Source organism: Elgaria multicarinata, chromosome 9 (genome assembly GCF_023053635.1).
Source record: "Elgaria multicarinata webbii isolate HBS135686 ecotype San Diego chromosome 9, rElgMul1.1.pri, whole genome shotgun sequence".
Lineage (NCBI taxonomy): Eukaryota > Metazoa > Chordata > Lepidosauria > Squamata > Anguidae > Elgaria > Elgaria multicarinata.
This window is the reverse complement of record NC_086179.1, coordinates 77,821,991-77,844,884: the sequence shown is the minus strand read 5'-3', so window position 1 is coordinate 77,844,884 and position 22,894 is coordinate 77,821,991. Positions and strand designations below refer to the sequence as shown.

Genomic DNA, 22,894 nt, shown 5'->3' with positions numbered 1-22,894 from the left:
GGTATTTTAAAGTGGCTATTTAGCACTAAAGGAATTTGGCAAACCAGTGGGAAACTAAGCCCGAAGCAAATACACTTTGTTAGAGAGAAATGCTTCTCTGTGTTGCAAATGACTTCAGCTAACCAGATGACACTGAAGGTAAAAGAAAAGCTGCAATTCATTTTGTGAAGTTTACAGTACCACCGAGACAAACAGAGCTACATTCATGGGACTCTATCTTTCCCTGATAAGTTAAATCAATTTCATGTTAGAGAGAGGCTGTGGGTATTCAGAGCTTGGCTATTTTGAATGATGAATTAAATTAGCTCTTAACAGAAACTGTAAGCACAGTGGTTGATGCTGTAACTCTGCAATAGGGTTGGGATCATTTCAGCAGCCAGCTTGTGTTCTCCCACTCCTACTTCAAATGTGCAGTTGTCCAGGAGTTCATCTTGACGAACACAGGAGGAAAGCGCATTGCTCTTATTCTAAGCAGTATAATGAAATTGGCTCTGCTTCATCAGTGTTATACGCAGAGCTGGCTTTCCCTAACACCTGAACTTTCTGTGCCAGGAAAAACTTACTTCAGGGGTGGGGGGGAAGCAATAGCTCCCATGCCCTCCCCCCGTCATGCCCGCTGTTCTGAGAAGAAGCAAAATTTGCAAGTTATCCAGGGCAGGATCTGAAGGGAGGATTTGCGCATTTGTGGAGGGAGCTTTTATCCTTTACTTTGCTGATGTACAGCTGTGCACCTCCAGTTTATAAAAATAAGAGATCTGCTGTGTTCCTTGACAGTTTGCTGGAATGGGGTGAAATGGGGGGTGGTCTCCCTATGAGAGCACCCCCACCCTAGTTTCACCCCCATTAGAGCAGATCTCTATTCTTATAAACTAGCGATGGCATCAGCAACGTAAAGGATAGAAGCTCCCTCTGTAAATGTGCAGTTTTGGATATAAATTGGGGTGAATTAACGCAGCATCAGAGAAGTTAATTAACACAAACCTGCCCTCTGCCCAGCTTCCAGCAACCAATCAGGGATCGCCATCCACCACCACCCCAGCTCAACCCCGAAGCAAGGTCACATGGTGGAAGGGCCGCAGTGACCTTGCTTTGAAGAAAAAAGTCGGTGTAAGTTCCTGGCACTAAATTCCCCACATCAAGGCCTTTGCACTGTCTCCCTCTTTCTCCACGTGGCCATAGAATTGAAAAGGACAAGTGTAGGATCAGCATATGCTGTGCAGTCTTCATGATCAGCCTCATCATGTCTTCCTGCAGGGACCCGCAGGACAGCATGTACCATTCTCCATTTTGGGGGGAGCTGGTCATGCTCTGGCACAACTTGTGTTTTCACAGTGTCACTTCAATGTTTCTTACCTCATTGAACTCCACGTCCTTTGTTGCAGCCAGATCAAACCCCTGCTGCTGGCTCTCATACTGCAACACCCTGATTATCATCTGGTAGGCCGTTCGGACATCATTCCCATAGAAGGCGCCTGTGTGGTTGGTGGCATTCTGAAGCACTTTGGCTATCTGCACTGACTTGTCACCATCCATGCTGGTCTCGTTGCGGAGAAGCTTCTCATTCTGATGTTGACCACACACAAAAAAAGAAAAAGCCAAAGATTCAAGCTTAGGTAATAAACTCCATCTTTTCTTTGTTAAAGGACTTAATGGAATACAGCTGTACACATGCAACACTCTACACATGGGGGAACACAGGCCAACACATATTCTTGCACTCCATCATGTGTATTATCTCCTGCCCATTGAAAGACTCTGGGTGGGTTTACATAACACGCTAACCCACATTCAGTGGTTGAGTGTGGGTTGTTGTTGAATCGTGGGTTAGCGTGTTGTCCTAACCCAGAACATTTTCCACAAGGTGGCTTGCTGACCACCCTGAACAACCTAAGAACAAGCCACAGGTTCTCAAGTTGGCTTGTTCAAGAAAAACAAAAGCCATACTTCATGGTTAACACGCCACCCTGGAGAAAATGTCCTGGGTTGGGTTGGGACAAACAACTCATGGTTCAACAGCAACCCACCTAAAAGTTACAGCACAATGATACTCTGCAACATTTCCAGTGATACTGAAAAATTACTATGGAACAATGCATAAGTCAAGAAACATTGTCCTCTTTTCAAAGTACCCTGCTCTTACCATGATTTTAAGATCCACAAAACCAAAAGTAGTACAGTTAAAAAGTTCAGGGGGAAGCCAGCCTTTCTCGCTATTACAGTGCCGAACAGCATTTCCTTAAAAAGAAAATCAGTTAGTAAGAGATATACTGCCATATTTAATTTGCCAGAATTTTTTTTTAAATTATACCTGCCTATTACCTTAAAGAAAAGTATTGTGTATGAATTAACAGTTATCATAAGGAAAATTTTAAAAGAATTTTCTAAAAATGTCCAAAGGTTTGGAGTTGATTTTTTGCCATTTAGTTATATCATATGTAGTCCATGAACAACATTTAACAATAATGAAGAATAAAAATAAGAATATTCTGACTATATTTTCAGACAAGATTTTTGTTTCTCTGTCCTCCCCCTCACCATATTGCAACCGTTTTATTATGTACTGTATCTTTAACATTCTGCCTTTCATTATGTTACCCGAATGTGCTTTTTTAAAAAATATGTTCTTAATAACTGAATCTAGATTAAACTGTCTGTCTGTGGCGTCCAGGCTCTTATCTTCAGGCTTTAATGATAAATTACCTTGTATGTGTAAGTCAAACTTTCTGAAGCTCACTTTTTCCCACACGAAAGCAACAATAAAGCATTTAGCCCCTAATCACTGCTACTTACCTGCTGATCCCTTGGGGCAGGGCACAGCAGCAGGCTGTCCAAATTTGGTTTGTGGCCACCAAATGCCAGCCTCAAATGCTTTGGGGCATCCATTGTAAACCACTATATGAGGTTGGAGGGAAAGAAAGAAAAAATTCTGTCAATGAAACAGCTCTGAAGTGAAAGCATGAGGATTTTTGCTTTGCTTAGGCCACATGTTAACACATTATTATGCTAGAATGTCACAGATAATTAGAAGGATAGGTATTCATCTCAAATCTCTCATACATCAGCTTTCCATTTCAATAGAAAGAAAGGATAAAGCTATATCTTACAAGATAAGATTTGTATATTTGTAAACCAGTAAGCCCATCCAGACTGATGGAAAAGTTTCTAAAAAGGAATTCTGAACAAAGCAGTAAGCAATTTATTCTATAGTAAAAGGTCACATCAGAAAATATCATTAGCTGAAGCTAATCTCAATATTCTGCATACAGTAAATTTGTCCAGTGCCTGTGCTTGATGAATGCAAAAGTTGGACTGTCTCTGTTTATTCTAAAATGCAGTTTATCTCATTTTTAAAGGACAACCTTTCTCTAAAACCCAGAGTGGTTTAAATAAAAGGAAAATACAAAACAATTAAAATACATGTAAAGCAAATCAGAACGATCACAAAACAGCAAAAGGCAGCAAGACCTTAAGAGCTTTATAAAACAATCAGCAGAGCTAAAAATAAATCTATAAGGCTAAGAAAATAAAAAAGGGTCTGCCTGACAAAATACAAGAAAGTAGGCACCATGTGAACCTCTTTGGGGTGAGCATTCCATAACTGGGGCATTACTATTAAGAAGGCCCCTGCCTTGGTGGCCACCCACCTTGCGTGGGATAGCAGGAGCATCTGCAGAAGACCCTAGATGCATGATTGGGCACATCAGGAGACCAATGGTCCTTCAAGTACCCTAGTCCTAAGATGTAAATGCTTTAACTGTCAAGACTATGAGAGCAGAAGTGTCAGCTCATAGGGCAACCTTGGGGAATTTTGTTGGGGAGGGCTTGTTCAAGGCAATCTAATAGTAACATTAAACATTAAAAAGACACAGCTCATGCACAGAATGGCAGAAGAACTAGGGGATCCCTGTTCAGGGCTCAGTCTGTCAATGCTCTCTCTTTCTTGGGTGGCTTTAAAAGGGGATTAAGACAAATTCCTGGAGGGGAAGGCCATCAGTGGCTACTAGCCCTACTAGGGCAATGTGCAACCTTCAGTATTAGAGGCAGTAAGCCTATATACACCAATTGCTGGGGAATATGGGTGGGAGGGTGCCGTTGTACTTGTGTCCTGCTTGTGGGTTCCTGGTCGATAACTGGGTGAACCGAATGCAGAACTAGATGGACCCTTGGTCTAATCCAGCAGCATGGCTCTTATGTTCTTTGTTCACGCATTACTTCTCAGCTCAGCTTGGGTACGCCCTTCATAGTTAAGCTCTGCTCCCAAGGCACAGCAAACATAATGGGACAGTCAGTTGGTTGGTCCTAGAAAACAGGCCTCATCTCTTCATATTCTTCATTAATTAGCTTAAACTACAATAACACTCCTTTTTACTTGATGATCTTGGGTGCAGGGGCTCAGTGCCCCTGGCTAATCTTAGGGAGAACTTTAGTGCTCTCGCTCTCTCCTCACTCCCTCCCTGAAAATTACCAAAAAAATGAGATTTCAATTTCAACGTGTTTTTGGTCAGTGTCTGGGCAGAAAAGAAGTACTTCTAGGCTGGGTACAATCTCTAGTCTCCATTCACTATCCAGGGTGACTCAAAGTGTTCAAAATAGTGAGCAAGGTCTGAAACACATCAAGTGGGCTTAACAACAAGGAGGTACCTTCACAGCCATGAACAGTGACTTCAGCAAAGGGATTGTCACAGCGATTGCATTGTCGTCCAATCACTCCTGGTTTACAGGGACACTGTCCTGTTTCCATGTCACAGGTACGACTATTGGAACCGGAAGGGAAACAGTCACACGGATAACAAGCGTCACTGTTTTGTGGTCTGTAATAATTGGTCTGGAAAAAGAAAGACATATTCATTGATGCTTGCAACTCAGGGGCATAAGTTGTGGATAGAAGTCTGTATTTTGGGGTGTTTTAAAGAGTCTCAGGGAAAGGAACACCCTTCTTCAGTCAAAGAATGCTTAAAGTAGTTATGAAAACACGGGCCAAAAGATTTGGATCTGAGAAAAGTGGTTTCCCAAGGCATGCTAATACTGAGTTTCACCTTCAGCCTCAGTTTTCCCTCAGGTGTAAATTACTCTAGCCTACCTAACAACTTTGAACCAATGAAAGACTGTCAATTGCTTGGTGCATTTCAACCCTAAGATTTCCTTTCTGTGTGGAGGAAAAAAAATCATGTCTGAATTGACCAACATGTCTGAAGTAACCTACCACATGATATGCATGAAGCTTATCCCCCATCACATTATGTGCATATATGCAACATAACCACTTGGATGCTTAAAAGATGATGGTGAATACTCTTAGTTCATAAGAGGGATGTGGGATTTGAGAAGGCATGCAGAAATGATGATACCAAACACAACATTCAATTATTCAATTATTCTTATTCTTATTATTATTTATTTATTTATTTATATAGCACCATCAATGTACATGGTGCTGTACAGATTACACAGTAAATAGCAAGACCCTGCCGCATAGGCTTACAATCTAATAAGTTGTAGTAAACAATAAAGAGGGAAGGAGAATGCAAACAGGCACAGGGAAGTGTAAACAGGCACCGGGTAGGGTGAAGCTAACAGTATGGAGTTAGAACAAACTCAATATTTAAAAGCTATAGGGAAAAGAAAAGTTTTTAGCTGAGTTTTAAAAGCTGTGATTGAGTTGGTAGTTCTCAAGTGTTCTGGAAGAGCGTTCCAGGCGTAAGGGGCAGCAGAAGAAAAAGGACGAAGCCGAGTAAGGGAAGTGGAGGTCCTTGGTTATGCTCTAGCCTGAACACTGACTCCACCTAAAATGAGTGAGCCATTCCTTACCTTACATTGACACTCTCCATTAGTCTTATTGCAGTCAGGATCAAACCCTTTACTGATTTCACAATTACAAGGCCCACAAATGGGATTTCCCCACCAGCCTCTGGGACAAGGCAAATCAATCCTAAAAAGAAGGTATAATGTTAAAACAAAAATTCTTTGAAGGCTTGGAATTACAATTCTCTCTCTCCCACCCCCCAATGGATAGAAACCACTATTTGCCCTGTTATTCATTTATTTATGACATTTCTATGTGGTGATCTTTTAACAATTCTGTGAAAATAAATAGGACAACTAGGAGTAAGGATGCTTCCTTTCTTTTATAGATAATTATTTTTATTTTTACAGAGTCATGGTGACAAAATGCATTAGATGATGGTTATTTAACTCTATGTAGTAAGTTACAATGAAAATAACTTACAATAAAAATAATTTCTACTCCATATAACTAAATCTGGTGCCTTCTACTATAACAATTTCCAGTTGTTTGTCTTCAGGTGCCACAAGAGTCTTTGCTGTTTTTGCTGCTACAGAGTAATACATCCACCCCTCTTGAAATTGTTACAATAGAAGACACCAGATTTAGCCATATGGAGCGGAAATCCATCAACCTCATGAAGAAACTTGCCTAAGTACAAACAGATATCTGCCAATTTGTGGTTGACACCATGCATCTGATGAAGTGGAGAGTTATTCACAAAAGCATATGCCAGAATCGATAAAATGTTAGTCTTTAAAATGCCACAAGACTATTTGTTGTTTTTGCTGCTACAAACTAACATGGCTATTCCTCTGGAAATTAATAAAAATAATTGTAGGATTTCTACATGGTATTGTACATGAAGTAGAATTTGTGTTATAAATATGTTTGTATGTGATAAAAAGGAATAAAAGAAAACGTTTTTAAAAAGGAAGTGCTATGCTAAATTACCATTGCTTTGACTGAGTATAAGGCAGCTTCTCCTTATATACCACTATATCAAAAGAAGGGGTGTGCATATGAGGATGGGAGAAAAGACTGGGAAAGGAAAAGTATCAGCCAGAATCATTTGCTTACTTGCTTTCACAGTACTGTCCATAATAGCTTTGCCCACATTCACAGGTGTATCCATGAGAAGAACTTGGCTTCCGGACACAAGTGGAGACATGTTCACATGGGTTCAGGCTACACACATCAACACAGTCTGTTCCAAAGTACCCTGAGGAGACAAGGTTATAGACATATTGCAGCACTATATCATTTGTGATTTGTGTGTCTCAAGAAGACAACTTATTTTAAAGGTATATACTAATAACACCTCTTGAGTTATCTGTAAATTTTCCTCCATCCAAAAGACTATCTAGAAAGGTTATAGTTAATCTTACAAAAAGTTATACTTTTCAGTTCTTTGCAATCACACTTGGATGCTATTGAAACTTGGGTTGTTGTTTTCATTTGCTTGAAGCATTAATTAAAAATACATTTCATTTTTTCTGCATGTTTAGAAAATGACTGAGCAATATGCCCAACAAAAAATAATTAAAACAATTGAAGAATTCAAAGGCTATAATTCCGTGTACAATTATTTGGGAATAAACCATATAGTAAACACAGTATTAAACATATCCTAAACCTAAACCCTGAACTAAACATAAAGACTGAGATTTACTTTTGAATTAAACATGCATAAGCTCAGGCTCAAAGCGTTATGCAACTTGCATTTCAAAGCAAATTCTTTTTTGAAAGGAACTGAATTACATAAACTATTTTAAAAATATCTTGTGATATAAACAAAAAAAATTGAGTCACATATAGACAAAAATGAATCACATTTACTGTGACTTTGTACAAACCCATGTAAATTATGTATTCTCATTCCCGAAATTCAATTACATAGCAAGGAGAGAACCCTCAAATTTTGCAAATGCATGTCCATTTAAAGAAAACTGCAATAAAAATAAATATTCGTATTCTTTTATAATTTTACAGAGGAATTTGCCTTTCTTTTTCACAGAAATTGCAAGCTCCTTTTTTCAAGAGAATCTATTTAAAGTGGAAGCACTTGAGGCAATGAGTATAATGGAGCAGACAGGACACCATTTAGACGCTTGTCACTCTTGGTTTTATGTGATTAAGGGAGGGAATTTCTGCAGTTTCCAAATTCTCTAAAAACACTCAAAACTACAGAATTCCAGAATCCACCAGACCATGATAATGATGTTGATGACGAGTTTGCTTCAAGCCATTATTACCTGGATCACAGACACATGAATAGCTGTCCCAGTCATCACTACAATAGCTATGCAGGGGACAAGGGTTAGAGTCACAGGGATTGTCCACTTCACAGCCTTCCTTGACATTAATCTTGATTGCCTGTTTCATGTTCAACGTAGCTACGTTTGTAGACGTCTCCCCCATTCTCACTCCCTGAAAAAGAGGGGAACGGACAAAAACAATGGCAACATCAAACTAGTATCCCAACCTAACATGCAGTACTGCAAGTGCAGACAGTTTGGACATCAGGTTAAACCGTAATTTAGTATGACAAGAATGAGCCGCAGTGAGCACTGCTGCTGCTCTCTCTCTTTAACCCCTCCTCTGGCGCAGTCACAAGGAGGAATCTGGAAGGTTTTGCTTCTTCTTTTTTTGCAGAACTACAGCTAGCTGTCTTGTCCAGACCAACAAACTGTTGTTAGTATTAACTACAGCCTTCGCTAGACCTACCTGTTATTGCGCGACAGAGAGGTGAAGATCTTGCGATGTTTTTATCTCGAGATCCCCCCTCTGTTTACACACGGCGTGCAACGACCTCAGAGGGAGAGGTGGTGCGCCCTCCATTTTTATTTTTAAAGAGGCAGCAGCACACGAGCACTCGTGCGCAGAAGGTAGGTGCTTTTTTTTAAAAATAATTATTTTCCCCGTTCCCCCACCCCACCCCCGATGGGCACTGAGCTCCTGAGGATCCCTGCACCCCATGCGCAGGTCCCAGCTCCTCACAAGGAACCGCAAGGCCACACGTTCCGCAGTCTCAGGCTCAGACCAAGATTGCGGAAAAACCAGGCCTAAAGGGTAGGGTGAGATCCCAGGGCAAGGGAGAGATCATCCCTCCCTGATCCCGGGATCCCCTGTGCGTCATGTGGATGCACAGGGACAATCCCGGGGATCGCCCTGGGATTTCGCCACGTCTAGCTATGGCCTACGGCTTGCTTGCAATATGCCAACTTCAAACCATAGCTTATGATCTTTGTGAACCACCCAGAGGGCTTCGGCTATTGGATGGTATAGAAATGTAATAAATAAATAAATAAATAAATAAATATGATCTTATATGTTTAAGCAAATCATAGTTAACATTAACCACAATTTAGGGTTTGGGTGAAACGCTAAACTGTGGTTAAGGGGAAATGGAACTGAAAGCTTCCAAACACCTCATTGCAACCATATGGAGCAGGGCTTGCTGCAGCTCTTTTGAGTGCAGACGTCAACGCAAAATCATATTTCAACATGATGAGATCTGTGTCTCACCCAAAATCAAGTCCATCAATGAAAGCTAATGAATCAGAAACCACATTTCTAGTTGTAAAGGGCCTCAAGCAATCAAAACAAACATCTGAACGAAATTCAGATGGAGTAAGTTTAATTACAATCAAAGGGACTTAAGCACATAGTTATGCAAATAAGAATGCACCCATTATCCATATAACATGGATCATAACATGGATTATACAGGATGGTGGCCAGTGTTTTGTTCTACAAAAATAATTTAAAAGGGATGCAGAAAACAAATTGAGACCACTCTCTTTCTGCCCCACCCCCACATGCTCTCCGCTCCTGCAACAAGCCTGTTCTCAGAGGAGACAAGAATACTTTTCATAACATCTCATGGTTACTTATTTTCAGTTTTCACCTGGAGACAGCCATAGAAGCCCTGCTGCACGGAGACCTGATCTCCAGAGACACCTCCCACAATAATGCTTTTCATTTTTAGTCCAGGTAACTGATTTCCAATCTGTACAGTGCTCTGAAAAGAAGAACAGATTAAAGCAGATTGTTCCTTTCCTAAAAACTCTCAGTTACAAGTCTTCACTGATAAACAGGGGAAAAACACACCATAATGAAGAATAATCGTAAAATGGTAATGGAAGCTAATCATGTTTTGCTTCTGATAAGGAAGCATTTCCAAAAGGTATAATGTCTTTTCTCCCCCACTTCACGCCAGTTGCAACATGGACAGATTTATTTCCTCCATGAGTGATTAGTTCTGCAGTCAAAGCATTATGGAAATCAAGTGGAACGCAGTTTTCTTACAGGATCGAATGTGTAATGTATAGACTTTGGAAAAGTTGTGAAATCCAACGTGTTAGAACTATGATGACTGTCTAGTTCATTATGCAATGCTGGAGAAAAAAAGTAGGTTCCAAATCCATCCTAGACAGAACCCAGAATGAACTTCAACAGTTCATAGCTGTGCTGTCATGTAGCATGACTCACAGTTGCTCATTTTGGTCTGCCCATTTTTGCCCTTTCTACAGTTGCCCATTTTTACAGATTATGGATGTCACCCTACCTGATACATCCCATAGTCCAGGGACACAACAGCCAGGTACTTGATGTCTTTGCCATCTTTTGCACTCTTCAGCTCTATTAGCAAGTGATGCCACTCGCCATCACTGATTCGGGACTGGGTCATCCTCAAACTGGCCACTTGATTCAGACCATCATAGACTTCGAACACTACATATTTATTCAGTATCTGTTGAGAACACACATAAATATTGTTAATTGCTGAAAAAATGAGTTCTATTTAAATCCCTTGTCACATACAAATATCTGTATATAACTTTTGTGTCCACTTGGGCTGTAAAACCTATAGGGAACCAAAGGATCTACTTTCTGGACTATCTTATTATTTTTCTTGAATATATATTAAAATATTTGTACCAATATTCTGCCTACCATTTGAACTTAATCTGCTATTTCTTATCGGAAACATTTGGGTTAAATCCCTCATTATGCTATCAGATGTCTGCTGGTGAAAGGGGACTTTCTCCCTCTGTGCTCCCTCCTGCAGCCCTCCATACCATCTCAAAATCCTCTCCAGAGGGTTTCCCACCCCACCATATCAAATGTTAAGGGTGCTCAAAGGACTAGGAGGCAGGAATCACCCCACTCACAGTTGCACTGACAGATTAGCACTATTACCACCCTCTGTGTTTATGGCAAATTCAGTTACCAATACTGTAATTTATTCTGCCTTGGAACTCTATATAAATGAACTATTGCCTGGAGATAATTTCACGGCATGAGAAGTTGTGCTCTCACACTATTCCGCCATGGTTGTTCTGTCAGAACACAAGCGCTTGAATGCTTCCCCTAAGCTGGTTGTGGTGGGGAAGCTTTTTGATGAAGAACTAGGTAATTCTGATTCCGGTAGCCTTTAAGTCAGAAACTCTCATTCCATTCATCATCTTGAGAGAATTAGAGAATTAGTTAGAATTCTATTCTATGTTTAGCATGATAAATTTAGAGTACAATCCTGATCCACAAATCCATTGCCTGGAGAAAGTTAGTTTGGAGTGCATGAACCCCTGGAGGGAAGCTGTATCCAAGGTGGTTGGAGGCACCTCCATCTGGGTTAACCCCCAGTATGCCTGTAGAAAGTTCTGCTGGTGTACATTCATCTACTTGCAACCCTGATTCACCTTTCTTGCAATATTCAAAGTCTTTTGAAATCAAAGTAACCCAACTCCATTTCCTGATGTAGAAAGTTGAGTTTATTTTGAGTTTAAGGTTGCAGTAGTAAACACACGAGGAAGTAAGCCCCGCTGGATGCAGTAGGACATACTTCTGTGTAAACCTGGATAGCGTTGTGCTGTTATCTTCATGAATAATCATGCATATTTAAGTTTACTGTTGTCATTTGTTAATTCAGGAAATGTTCTGGTTGTTGTATTAATGAACCAATTTACCTGAATGTTGATCTTGGATGACACCCCTGCATTTGCTTGCATTAACATGCCATTAACCTTACGGGTTCTAAACATCAGGCCAATGTACCATGGCACAGAAATAGTGATGTCGAGATCACTCCAGATGATGATGCTCTCCCCGGTGAAACGCTGAGGAAAAGGCATTACTACAATGAGGGAGAAAGGAAAGGGGGGGGATGAAACAAAAAAGAAAAAAGACACCCCTTTAATCAAAAGATTTAAAACGGGGGGGGGGGACATACAATTTTTTTCTCATGACAATTCACTGTTATAAAACAAACACCACAAAAATAAAGTTCCTAAATACGGCACTCCTAAAAATGGTGGCCTAAGCAGGCGCCTAGGACATCTCACCTATGTAAAGTTGGATGAGGGCAGCTTGTTAATGGATATTTCCCAGGAAGAATGCAAAACAAGATAAGAGTTTACTAAGGGCAGGTTTCAGTACTACTCACACAGTTGGGCTCTGGCAACATTTCTGAATCCCCAGAAAAGCAGCAGCTAGACCTTACAATGATAATAGCATAATATGGCCTTCACATGTAGAATTACTGCTTCCAAGAAAGCAGAGGCCTATAATGAGGCTTTAAATGTATATGACATTATATCCAAGACCTTCCCCTGGATGGCAAAGTACAAAGAATAAATGGTCAAGCATCAGTAGAATTTAATATCAACCAAGGCCTCAGCTAGACCTACCTGGTCTAGCACAACGGAGGACTGAAGATCTCATGATATTTTTATCGTGAGATCTCCCCCTCTGTTTACATGCGGTGTGCCTCGGAGGGAGAGGACATCATGCCCGCCATTTTTTTTTTTGTTTTTGTTAAAGAAGAGCACACGGACACTTGTGTGCAAAAGGTAAGTTGTTTTTATTCTAAATCGTTTTTCCCGCTCCCCCTACCCACCCGTGATGGGCACAGAGCTCCTGAGGAGCTCTGCGCCCCGTGCGTGGGTCCTGGCTCCTTGCAAGTAACCGCGAGAAGCCAGGACAAACCGCAACACCTGCACAAATGTTCCGCAGTCTCGGGATCAGCCCGAAACCATGGAAAAAGCAGGCTCAAAGGCTAGGGCGAGATCCCAGGGCAAGGGAGGGATCATCCCTACCTGCTCCAGGGATCCCCTGTGCATCATGTGGACGCACAGGGATGATCCCGGGGATCGCCCCGGGATATCACCTCATCTAGCTATGGCCTAAGGAACAACAGATACAACAGGCACTCTGGGCACTGTAGGCTTAGAAAATTGCCACATACAGTTTGCAGGCCTTTCTGGACAGGGACCATGCTCTGTCTTTTGTATCACTATAATGCTACATACGTTATTTATATAATCCTTCAGTGCTACTTTTAAACATTTGTATAAAAAGTAGCAGTGAAAGCTTATAATTCTCATTATTTTTTAAGGTTAACCTTCATAACGTGTAGAATAAGTACAGCTGATGCGTCCCCAAAGCATTTGCCTGTCTGAAGCAACAAATCCTAGCAAACTTGCTATAGAACAGATCTGTACGCTGAATAATGGGCATGTTGGTCCCAGCTATAGGTGTAAGACATGCATTGTTTCTAACATGGACATTACACAAGGTCATTAAATCCGACAAGAATGTTATATTTAAGATTTTTATTAGTAATGCGGGGCTGTCAAGATCTAGTCTCTACGCTAGAGTAGGCTTGCCATCTATAAATTAAGGCCAACCAGACATTTGATCAACCCCATTTTCATTATCCCTGGTGGGCTGCAAAAAGAGCAATTTTATAAAGGACCTGGCACATGGCTGGTGTGTCATATACATCCAGGCATTAAACATTTGACGCACCTCTTAGAAATCATGAATAGATGTAACTGCTCTAAAATACTTCATGTTCAGCAGTTCACACCACTTTGACTTTTGGTTCACCTTTGTCATAACTGCTATGAGTTCTCTTTTATTGACATTACTTATTTCCCTTTATGCATATTCTGCCCACAGATATGTTACGGGAAATAAGTAATTGATTTGGGGCCTCGTGACAATAAAATGTTTTTTTAAGCAAATTATTGGCAGGAAAAGCAGTTACACGATACAAGAATACAGAATTATGAGTCTGCTCCAATTGAATTTACGGGACTGAACTGCAAAAAGGGATTAATAACCTGCATGAGTGAAATAGGTTCTGACTCAAATCATGATTAGATATTAACATGCTGTTAAAAGTTCCTTTTTTAGTTCATTAGTTTTACAAGTAGAAAGGAAGGTTTAACTATTTTAATAATAATGATAACAAAGATCTAAATCACTTTTCTTCAGCTCAAAAGAAAACTGTGAAAAAGCATCAGTCTTCTCAAAGCTGTATAACATTTTGTTTATACCCTACACATTTCAACACAACACACACCTCAGAGCTTAGTTTACAATGGGGGTTGAAAATTTGAGTTTTGGAAAAACCTGAGTTTATTTAGAAGCTCACAAGGAGTTCCACAAAAAATATTGGTAATGATGGACAAATTCCCCTGAAAGACAGCCATCCATAACTGATTTTTTTTTAAAAATTTTTTATCTGCAGCAGGTTTCTTCATAGGGTCGGGACCCAAAACAGCCCAGTGAAAACTAAGCATGTTCAGTGAGCATGGAAAGCTAATTGATTGTTGTGGAGGTGGATCAGAACGAGGAGGGATGGGGATGAAATGGAGTATCCTGAACAGAAGCACTCAATTCTGCAGCATTCTGTTACATAGCTTACTTGTTATTAGAACAACAGATATTTTTCTGATGCACAAGGGTACTGGTTATGTTATCTCTGAATCACTCTCAGTTCAAGTGGGTTAACGTTGATGATGTCCAAGAAGCTCAGCCAGTTTCTCACATGAGTTGACTGTGCACTCTAGAACATGCTCCACAATTCACTGTCATATGCTGGGTTCCCACGGATAATATGCAGGCCAGGGATTCCTCAGAATCAATGCAGAAATGCTTTCCTGAAGGTATAAGTTTTAAAGGCACTGATCTACAAGATGGCATGAACTCACCCCAATAGGAATTGGAGGACAAAAGTGACCTGCCATCAAGTAGGATACAATGAAGTTTTCAGTTTGTGTCCTGCCATATGGTATCCCAATTCATGCAGATCTGTTACCCATTAGGACATTATTTTGACCCATACCTGCCTAAAGGATTTTATTTTTTCACTGAAAGCTTGTGTGTCCGGTGCTGGTTTCCTACTTTAGTGGTTATAAGTTCAGAACAAAAGGCTGAAAGTTAACATTCATAGTAACTTAATCCAGAGTAAGATGGCATGATACTGTGATTGAGGGGAGACGTGATAGCACTCTTCAAATACTTAAAAGGTTGTCACACAGAGGAGGGCCAGGATCTCTTCTCGATCCTCCCAGAGTGCAGGACACGGAATAATGAGCTCAAGTTACAGGAAGCCAGAATCCGTCTGGACATCAGGAAAAACTTCTTGACTGTTAGAGCAGTATGACAATGGAACCAATTACCGAGGGAGGTTGTGGGCTCTTCCACACTAGAGGCATTCAAGAGGCAGCTGGACAGTCATCTGTCAGGCATGCTTTAAGGTGGACTCCTGCACTGAGCAGGGGGTTGAACTCAATGGCCTTATAGGCCCCTTCCAACTCTACTATTCTATGTGTTTGCACCACAAATCTTCATCTTTCAGCATGATGCATAAGCCAGTTAAGCCAGTGTTGGATGCCTGAATCTAATTCATTGCTCTTACTGAAATAAATGGTACCGGGTCAATTTAATTTGGAGTGCTCCTGCTCAACTTCATTTGAAGAATGAGTTGCCATGTCTGGGAGGTGAAGGACTTGCTACAGAATTTTGGGCATGCCAGCCAGATATAGTGGCTTTATTCTTGATAAAGTCTATATTTAAGGCATCAAGTGAGCTGCAAAGGAAAAAAGCAGCCTTTATAAAGCACTTAGTGATCCAAAATACAAGGCTGCTGGCCCAGATGGTGCCCTATAGCAATTCAAATTTGCTCATACATTGTGGGATGTTTTATGTACTAAATGGAAAATGGATCAAATGCTTACCTTGCTCACAGTTTTTCCCACCATATCTCAGGGGACATTCACAAGCATAAGTATTCCATTTGTTCACACAGGTGCCTCCATTCTGACACCAGTTGGTGGTGCAGTAATTCTTCTGAGCTAAACAGCCTGGAATTCCAAAAGAAACAGTTTAGCCCTCAGGTGGTTCAGAATTTACTGGTCCTTGCTAAGAACAAGCTGTGAGTTATCTCACTGTTAACCTTCTGAAAGGCTGCTGCTATACTTCTATAGAAAGTAATAGAGTGCAATTCCAGTCCAGGGTGCAGACACAATGGGATTTCTCCTTTCTCCATCCCTCACAGATTTGTTGAACAATCCAATTTTGATTTTTTTTTTAAAAAAACCACTCATCTATGCAGAACAAAGAACTGTAGTGAAAAGCTCTAGTGCATGTACTTGCATACGCAAAAGTGTCTGTCTGGGCTGTGGCACTTGGAGTTAAGGGCACTCATGAATGCAATATTACTATTAGAGTGCATCATATACTTCATAGCATGACATTCAGCAATGTAAACTTCTCTTCAGTGCAGGGGGAGTGGGGGAGTTTGCACTGGATATAAATATTTAATCCTCAGATGACTGACATATTGAGACTAGTTGCTGTTACATACTTCCTAGAGGGAGAAGGTCGTTATAATTATCCGCTCAATACATCTACCATGGTCTTAAGCCACCAAGTACTACTCCCACAGAAGTTCCATTCATGTGGGTGGGATTTGTACAGGGCTCTCATGGAGGCTGCCACAGAAAATGAATAATGCCTAGACAAGAATGGTTCTTGGAGTATATCACCACAGGACCCAGGCGGCAGGCCTTCTTTGTAGTGGCACTCACCATTTGGAAAGACTTCCCTTGTGTAGATCGGGAAGCAGAACATGTGGCATCTTTTAAATGCTTCCTGAAGACTCACATTCGCCCAGGCTTTCCTTGGACTGTAAGTAAATTAATTGGGCCACTGCATTTTACAGCTCATTCATTGTAGTTGGAAGTGTTTTAATGATGTATAATGGTATGTTTTAATGTTGTGTTTTAATATTGTATTTTAATGTTACGAACTTCCAAGAGATTCTATTATTTTCAGCGTTATATAAATATCACAAAGAAAGAAGAAAGAAAAAGAGGATGGGGGATCACATATGAAAAAAATGCACATAAATACATATTCAGTTTGCACATGAACAAATGTTATTTCCCCAGATCCTACAACCATTTCAGTCTTTTGAGTTTCCTAGGAAGATGTCTTAGTTTGCACAATTCTAAATGAAACATTTTGTACTGCTTTCCTCCATGCAAAGTGGGGCTAATACCTGCAAGAGTGCCATTGTTGGCTATATAACTGGCCATGTCGATTGGCTTGCTGTCAATGGAGAGGTTCCTCATGCAGCCGACAAATTGTCTGTTGTGCACCGGAAAATCTTCAGGCAAGTTGGGAACTCCTCCAAGGAGCAAAGGGCCAGTTAGATCCAAAGACCTAAAGAAATCAGAAATCATAGTGGTTTTCTAAGTTATTTGGCCAGCGAACATTTTTTGCCAGAAATGATAAAAATTCTCTCTTTCTTTTTGGCATTTCTAACAGTTCAAGATGTAATTCTTATTTATCTTATTTATAATTAAAAGGGCAACATACTATTTATATATGTTGTAGCAATTCTCTCGAATATCCATATTCAGACAGATAGTATGGGCAGTTAGCCAGAGATATTCCCACAATTGCATAAGTACATTATCTTCAGCATCTTGGGCTCATTCCAATCATATATTCCTTTACTTCCTTGAATTTGCAGTCATAGCTTTACAAACAACTATACATCTTCTAAAGGTTGTGTTCATCTTTGCTTATAATTACTCTCTCAAAGCTTGTTAAAATTCATATATATTTAACCTAAGAAATGTATTTGAATAGAGCCTTAACCTGAAAATACTCCAACGAGGGCGGAGTCAAGCAATTTACTTTACGCTTTTGTTTCATTAAAAGCACCTCACAATATGTCTACTGTGCTTCTTTGTCCACTGTCTTCCTTTGCCCCTTACACTTTCCTGTTCCTCATCTGTGTGTTCGTTTAGATTGTAAGTCTGAAGGCTGGGTGCTGTCATTTGTTTGTTTGCTTGTTTCTATTCTCATTTTACATCTAGGGTTTTTGCACCCTACATTGCCTACGATTTGTTGTTAGGTTAACTTTGGGTTGTTTAACCTATAAACAACCCATAGTGTCCAGGTTCTGACAGCATGCTCACAACCTACGATCGAGGCTTTCGAATGTTGTTTACAGAAAGTGAAAGCGGCAGGCTCGCACACACGCACACTCCAGCAAATAATGGGTTAAATAATCCACAATTTGCCAATGTGACATGCAGACAGGCCCAATGTGTTTGACTTTACTGCACAAATGTAAACCTTTGTTTAATAAATGTAAACTCACTTTCCAATGTGACAGTGACCTGTCCTAAGCATACCTAAAAGAAATGGGAGGGGGGGTCTTTCAGAGTATGTATTTCATATTGTCACTGAATTCCTATGAAAAGAATTAAAAAACAAACACCAGTGTCTTACTTTTTTGAGCCAGTCTGTGTTCCCTGAGCAGCGCATGAGTAGTTTCCAATGAAGCTTCCGAAACGCACAGCCACTGCAGTATCACAGTCATCCACTGTTACTACTGCCACCTTCTCCCCTGAAGGTCCATGAGGAATGCCTAATCTTCCTATGTTTGGCTTCCAAAATAAAAGAAAAACCTTTAAAACTCTCAGCAAATCCATACATATTTCATGGAGGGAAATACATATTAATTTAAAAATTCCAAAAATGTGTAGGAGGGATAAATTGACCTGCATATGCAGACAGATACTTTTTCAAAATAACTCTGCCAAGTCAAAAACTATGTATAAGCAGTTTAAAACCTGGATTTTTAAAATTACTATAATTAACAGCAACCTCACAGCCAACAACCTGGATTTGTTTAATAGTTTGCAAGAAGAGAAGAAGGATTTCCAAATAAACTCTAATTATTGTTTACCTGATCATGGGAAATATTCCAATCAAAAAGCAAAACGGTAGTCTACAAGAGAGTTGTCTTTTGAATTCTCCAGCATTGCTCTAAAATTGCTATAGTCAGCACTACTGAGCTAAAAAGGACTGCTAGTTGCAACAAGGGAGAAAGAATGTTATCATCTAAATAGGGAGTGAAAACCACATAGCTGGGCTGTGTGAACATCATCCACTTTCCCCCACATCTCAGCTAATCATTGTTTGAAGGTAAAGACCTTGCTGCATTTTTAAAGTTCACATACTTTTACATTTTAGAACTGAGCTGTGCTTTGTATACCTGGAAGCTGTTGCACTGGGACTTACTTCTTACTAGACATGCATCGAACTGAGCTACACCTTGTATATTTGATGAGAAAATGTCCAAATTGGTAAGAATTGTATTTGCATATGTGTGCATGCGTATTTGTGCGTGCATGCGTATTTGTGCGTGCATATGTGCTTGCCCAGCGTAAACATGTCCTAGATACAGCCCTCAGTGCCAAAAACGTTGTGCACCCATGATCTAAATGATTGGCTCTCCAATCCCAAATTTGCTTATCTGAAAGAAAGCCCCACTGAGTTTCAAGGATATAACAGAAACACACACAAAATATATTATTGGACATTCTAATAAAACTGTTCTACTGAGTGCCAGATCAGTAGAATGTCTTATGGTAAAATGGCCAAGAACAGAGTAATGGGAACAGGAATGGACAAGAACAGAGTAATGGGAAAGTTTTGGGTTTTTTTGGAGCTGTGGAAAAACGTTTCACCTATGGAGTTGAGAATGTCAAAGAAACCCAATGACCAAGTGAAATGGGCAATTCCTGGGTAAGGTTAGCCCAGGAACAGCAGGAGAAGTGGAATGCATGAATCATCCATGTGCTATTTCCAATTTCAATTAGCAAACCAGGAAGCCCCATTCCTGGGTTGTTTTGTGAGGTCCAAACCCAGACACTGTGGGTTGTTTATGGGTTAAATGGGTAATTCTTGGGTCAACTTTGGGTTGTTTAACTAAAAACAACTCAGTTTTCAGGTTTGGATGTAACAAAAACGTTTTTAGGAACTGAAAACAGAAATAGCTCACGTGCTCCACTTTAATTAATTAGAATGCAAGAGAATCTTAATGCTTCTAACAGTGCAATCCTATCTATGGGCATATCTACACCAGGAGAGGGCAGGGGGAGGATCTCGCGATATGCTGATCGTCCTGGGACCGCGGGAAAAACCGCAAAAAAAGGGTATGGCAATATCCCGGAGAAATGGAGGGATCATCTCTCCCTGCTCCAGGGATCCCCTGTGCATCATGTGGATGCACAGGGACGATCCCGGGATGATCCCCGGGATATCGCCTGGTGTAGACATGCCCTAAATCTACACAGAAGTAAGTCCCAATGTGTTCAGTGGGGCTAATTCCCTAGTAGATGTGCTAGGATTGCAGATTAAACATTGTTTATAATGCAGCACATGCCTTATTCTATTGCTGGTGAAACACTGGAGTTCATCAAACGAACAGGCATTATATAATATCACGCTGAAGCAGTATTGTCCTTATGTATTAATTAATGCATACAAAGTGATAAAATAACTTCCCGATGTCTTGTTATGAAATGTTCTTAATCTAATTTTACTTCTGCAAGTTAGTAAACCACATATATGATCTTGACAAAAGATTAAGCTATCATATTTATGCGTAAGGCAGTCCAAAAGTATCACCATGGTATTTAACTGAAATGGTATTTTTTAGAAGTTTTTGAAAAGCTGTTTCCTGGTATTAGACTGTGGCAATGGAGTATGTTTTCCATTTCCTTCTAACTATGTTTACTGTGACCACATACTTTGGCTGCAATTCACATAAAGGGCTTGACATCCATCAGGTGACATTAAGGCCTAGTCCTCACAAACAGTAGACAACATCAATCTGTGTCTGTGCAGTATCATGTCAGATGGCAGATCTGAAAGCTGGACGGTGGGGGGTGGGGGTTAATACCAAAAATAACTTCACTTAGAACCTAGGTATAAGGAGAAAATAATCTTCCCTGACAAGTATGTGCTGTATAGGATGCTGGTGTTGTGGCATTTAATCATGTGATCTTCACCTGCAGTCTGAAGGAGAACAGCCCAGAAATAGATTTACAACCTTATTCTCTCATTTTCCAGATTCCACAAGCAGTGCAATTCTGAGTGTAGTGAACTAAGTGCACAATCCTATGCATGTGTAGACAGAAAAAAGTCCTGCAACTCTCAGAATTCCCCAGCCAGCAGTTTGGCAACATTCCTAGCAACTCCCAGCATTCCTCACGGCTGTTTCGGGAACGCTGGGAATTGTAGGACTATTTTTCTGTCTAAACATGCATAGGATTGCACCCTAAAAAATGTGACAAAACTGCTGTTCCTCTTAATATTTTTATATTATTTTATGAAGCTGACATCATGATCTTCCGGTTATTAAATTTTCTTTCTTTCTTTCCCAATTATGTTGGGGTTTATCTTCCATACAGGGAACAGCAGTCAAGTCTCTGGTGCTAGTGATCCTAATGCACATCTTACAGAGTAGAAACATTTCAGAATAATCAGTATGATGGTATCTTTTTATTCAGTGAAGGAATTGAAACTCCTGATAAGACAGACATATTGTGGGTGGATGGTTTCCTAGTCCAGCAATGAGGAATTCAACCTGCTTTGGATGGGGTTGCACTCCTCTTGAAAGATCAGGTTGGGGGTAGTTCACTTGAGGCACACATGTCCTCAGTGGCATGGAGAGCTTTCTAGCAGCTTAGTATACCAGCTGCAATCTCTCCTGGACAGGGACGGTCTGCAAATAGTGATTCGTGCTCTGGTAACATCCTGTTTAGACTACTGTAAAGTGTTGTACATGGGGCTGCCCTTGAAGCCAGTTTGGAAGCTGCAACTAATTCAACATGCAGCAGTCAGGATTTTGACTGGGATGGCTCACTGGGAATATTCCTCATCAGTTGTTACCGATATGCTTCTGAGCCCAATTCAAAATGCCCACCTTAAAGACCGTTTTCTTCTGTATTAACCTGCCTGAACATTGAGATTTTCCATTGCACCATTCTCAGGGTGGCCACCAATATCCGAGATTAAGCAAATAAGAATAAATGAGAAAAAAAATCTCATCTGTGGTGCCCTAATTATGGACCTCCCTCCCCATGGGGGCCTGCCTGGCATCCACTCTTATCTTTCACATGTCAGGTGCAGATGTTTTTATTCTCTCAGGTATTTTAATGGTTTGTGTTATACATTTTAGAAGGATGCTGTATTTTAAATTCTTCTGTTTGTATGGATATTTAATTGCATTATTTGTTTATTGATTTTAATTGAGATATTGTACATTTTATTGTTTCAGATTTTGTTTAAACAGCATTTGTAAACCTTCCTGGGATAGAAATAACAAATGATGGCATATAAATGCCTTAATTAAATAGATGATAAATAGATAGATATTCACTTTTTCCTGAATCAAATTGACAACTCAAAGTAGGGTTTTTTTTAAAAAAAAAAACCTCCCAGGAAGGCCAGCCTATGGTACTTTTTGCCCCTTAGACATAATTTTAAAATTCCACACATTCATCAGATAATTGGACATTTGGGCCTGACAGCCCTTCTTTCTGCCACATCTCAATGCATCCTAGTCCCTAGTGTGAACAGACTACCACAGCTCACTGACCCATGTTTCCACACACGTATTCTTGTGTCCCACCTTAGCCTCTATGTTGTGGCTCTTTCTTGCCTTCTTTGGAGCAATGGACTATCATATTCTTTTCTTCCCATTCCTATTCCCAGTCCAGCTGCATAAAACCCAACGGATGGATACTCCATTCAAACTGACAACATACTGCTTCTTGGCTGACCTAAAAACTATCTGGGAGACACTCCAAAATAAGACAATAGTGTTCCTATGGAGTACCCTACAAATGGCTTCCCCGGCACAGTTGTCCTCATTTGTGATTTGGGTACTAGGCTATTATACTCTCTTGTGAGTTTGTCACCTGGAGATATCTTTTTACTCATGAATAG

General features: G+C 40.3%; 1 protein-coding gene across 2 annotated transcripts in view; it reads right to left on the bottom strand.

Moving 5' to 3' along the window:
* The window catches only part of CELSR1 (cadherin EGF LAG seven-pass G-type receptor 1), a 182,415-nt gene that overhangs the window by 36,834 nt on the left and 122,687 nt on the right, over positions 1 to 22,894 (bottom strand). For both annotated transcript variants that reach the window (XM_063134119.1, XM_063134120.1), the window contains exons 6-18: positions 18,383 to 18,540; positions 17,139 to 17,302; positions 15,814 to 15,939; positions 11,755 to 11,921; positions 10,353 to 10,538; positions 9,693 to 9,806; positions 8,038 to 8,212; positions 6,863 to 7,004; positions 5,809 to 5,929; positions 4,642 to 4,825; positions 2,791 to 2,892; positions 2,141 to 2,235; positions 1,354 to 1,563 (exon numbers count right to left, since the gene is read on the bottom strand). In XM_063134119.1, the coding sequence (XP_062990189.1) occupies positions 1,354 to 1,563; positions 2,141 to 2,235; positions 2,791 to 2,892; positions 4,642 to 4,825; positions 5,809 to 5,929; positions 6,863 to 7,004; positions 8,038 to 8,212; positions 9,693 to 9,806; positions 10,353 to 10,538; positions 11,755 to 11,921; positions 15,814 to 15,939; positions 17,139 to 17,302; positions 18,383 to 18,540 (1,944 nt within the window). The remainder of the gene's footprint in view (positions 1 to 1,353; positions 1,564 to 2,140; positions 2,236 to 2,790; positions 2,893 to 4,641; positions 4,826 to 5,808; positions 5,930 to 6,862; positions 7,005 to 8,037; positions 8,213 to 9,692; positions 9,807 to 10,352; positions 10,539 to 11,754; positions 11,922 to 15,813; positions 15,940 to 17,138; positions 17,303 to 18,382; positions 18,541 to 22,894) is intronic.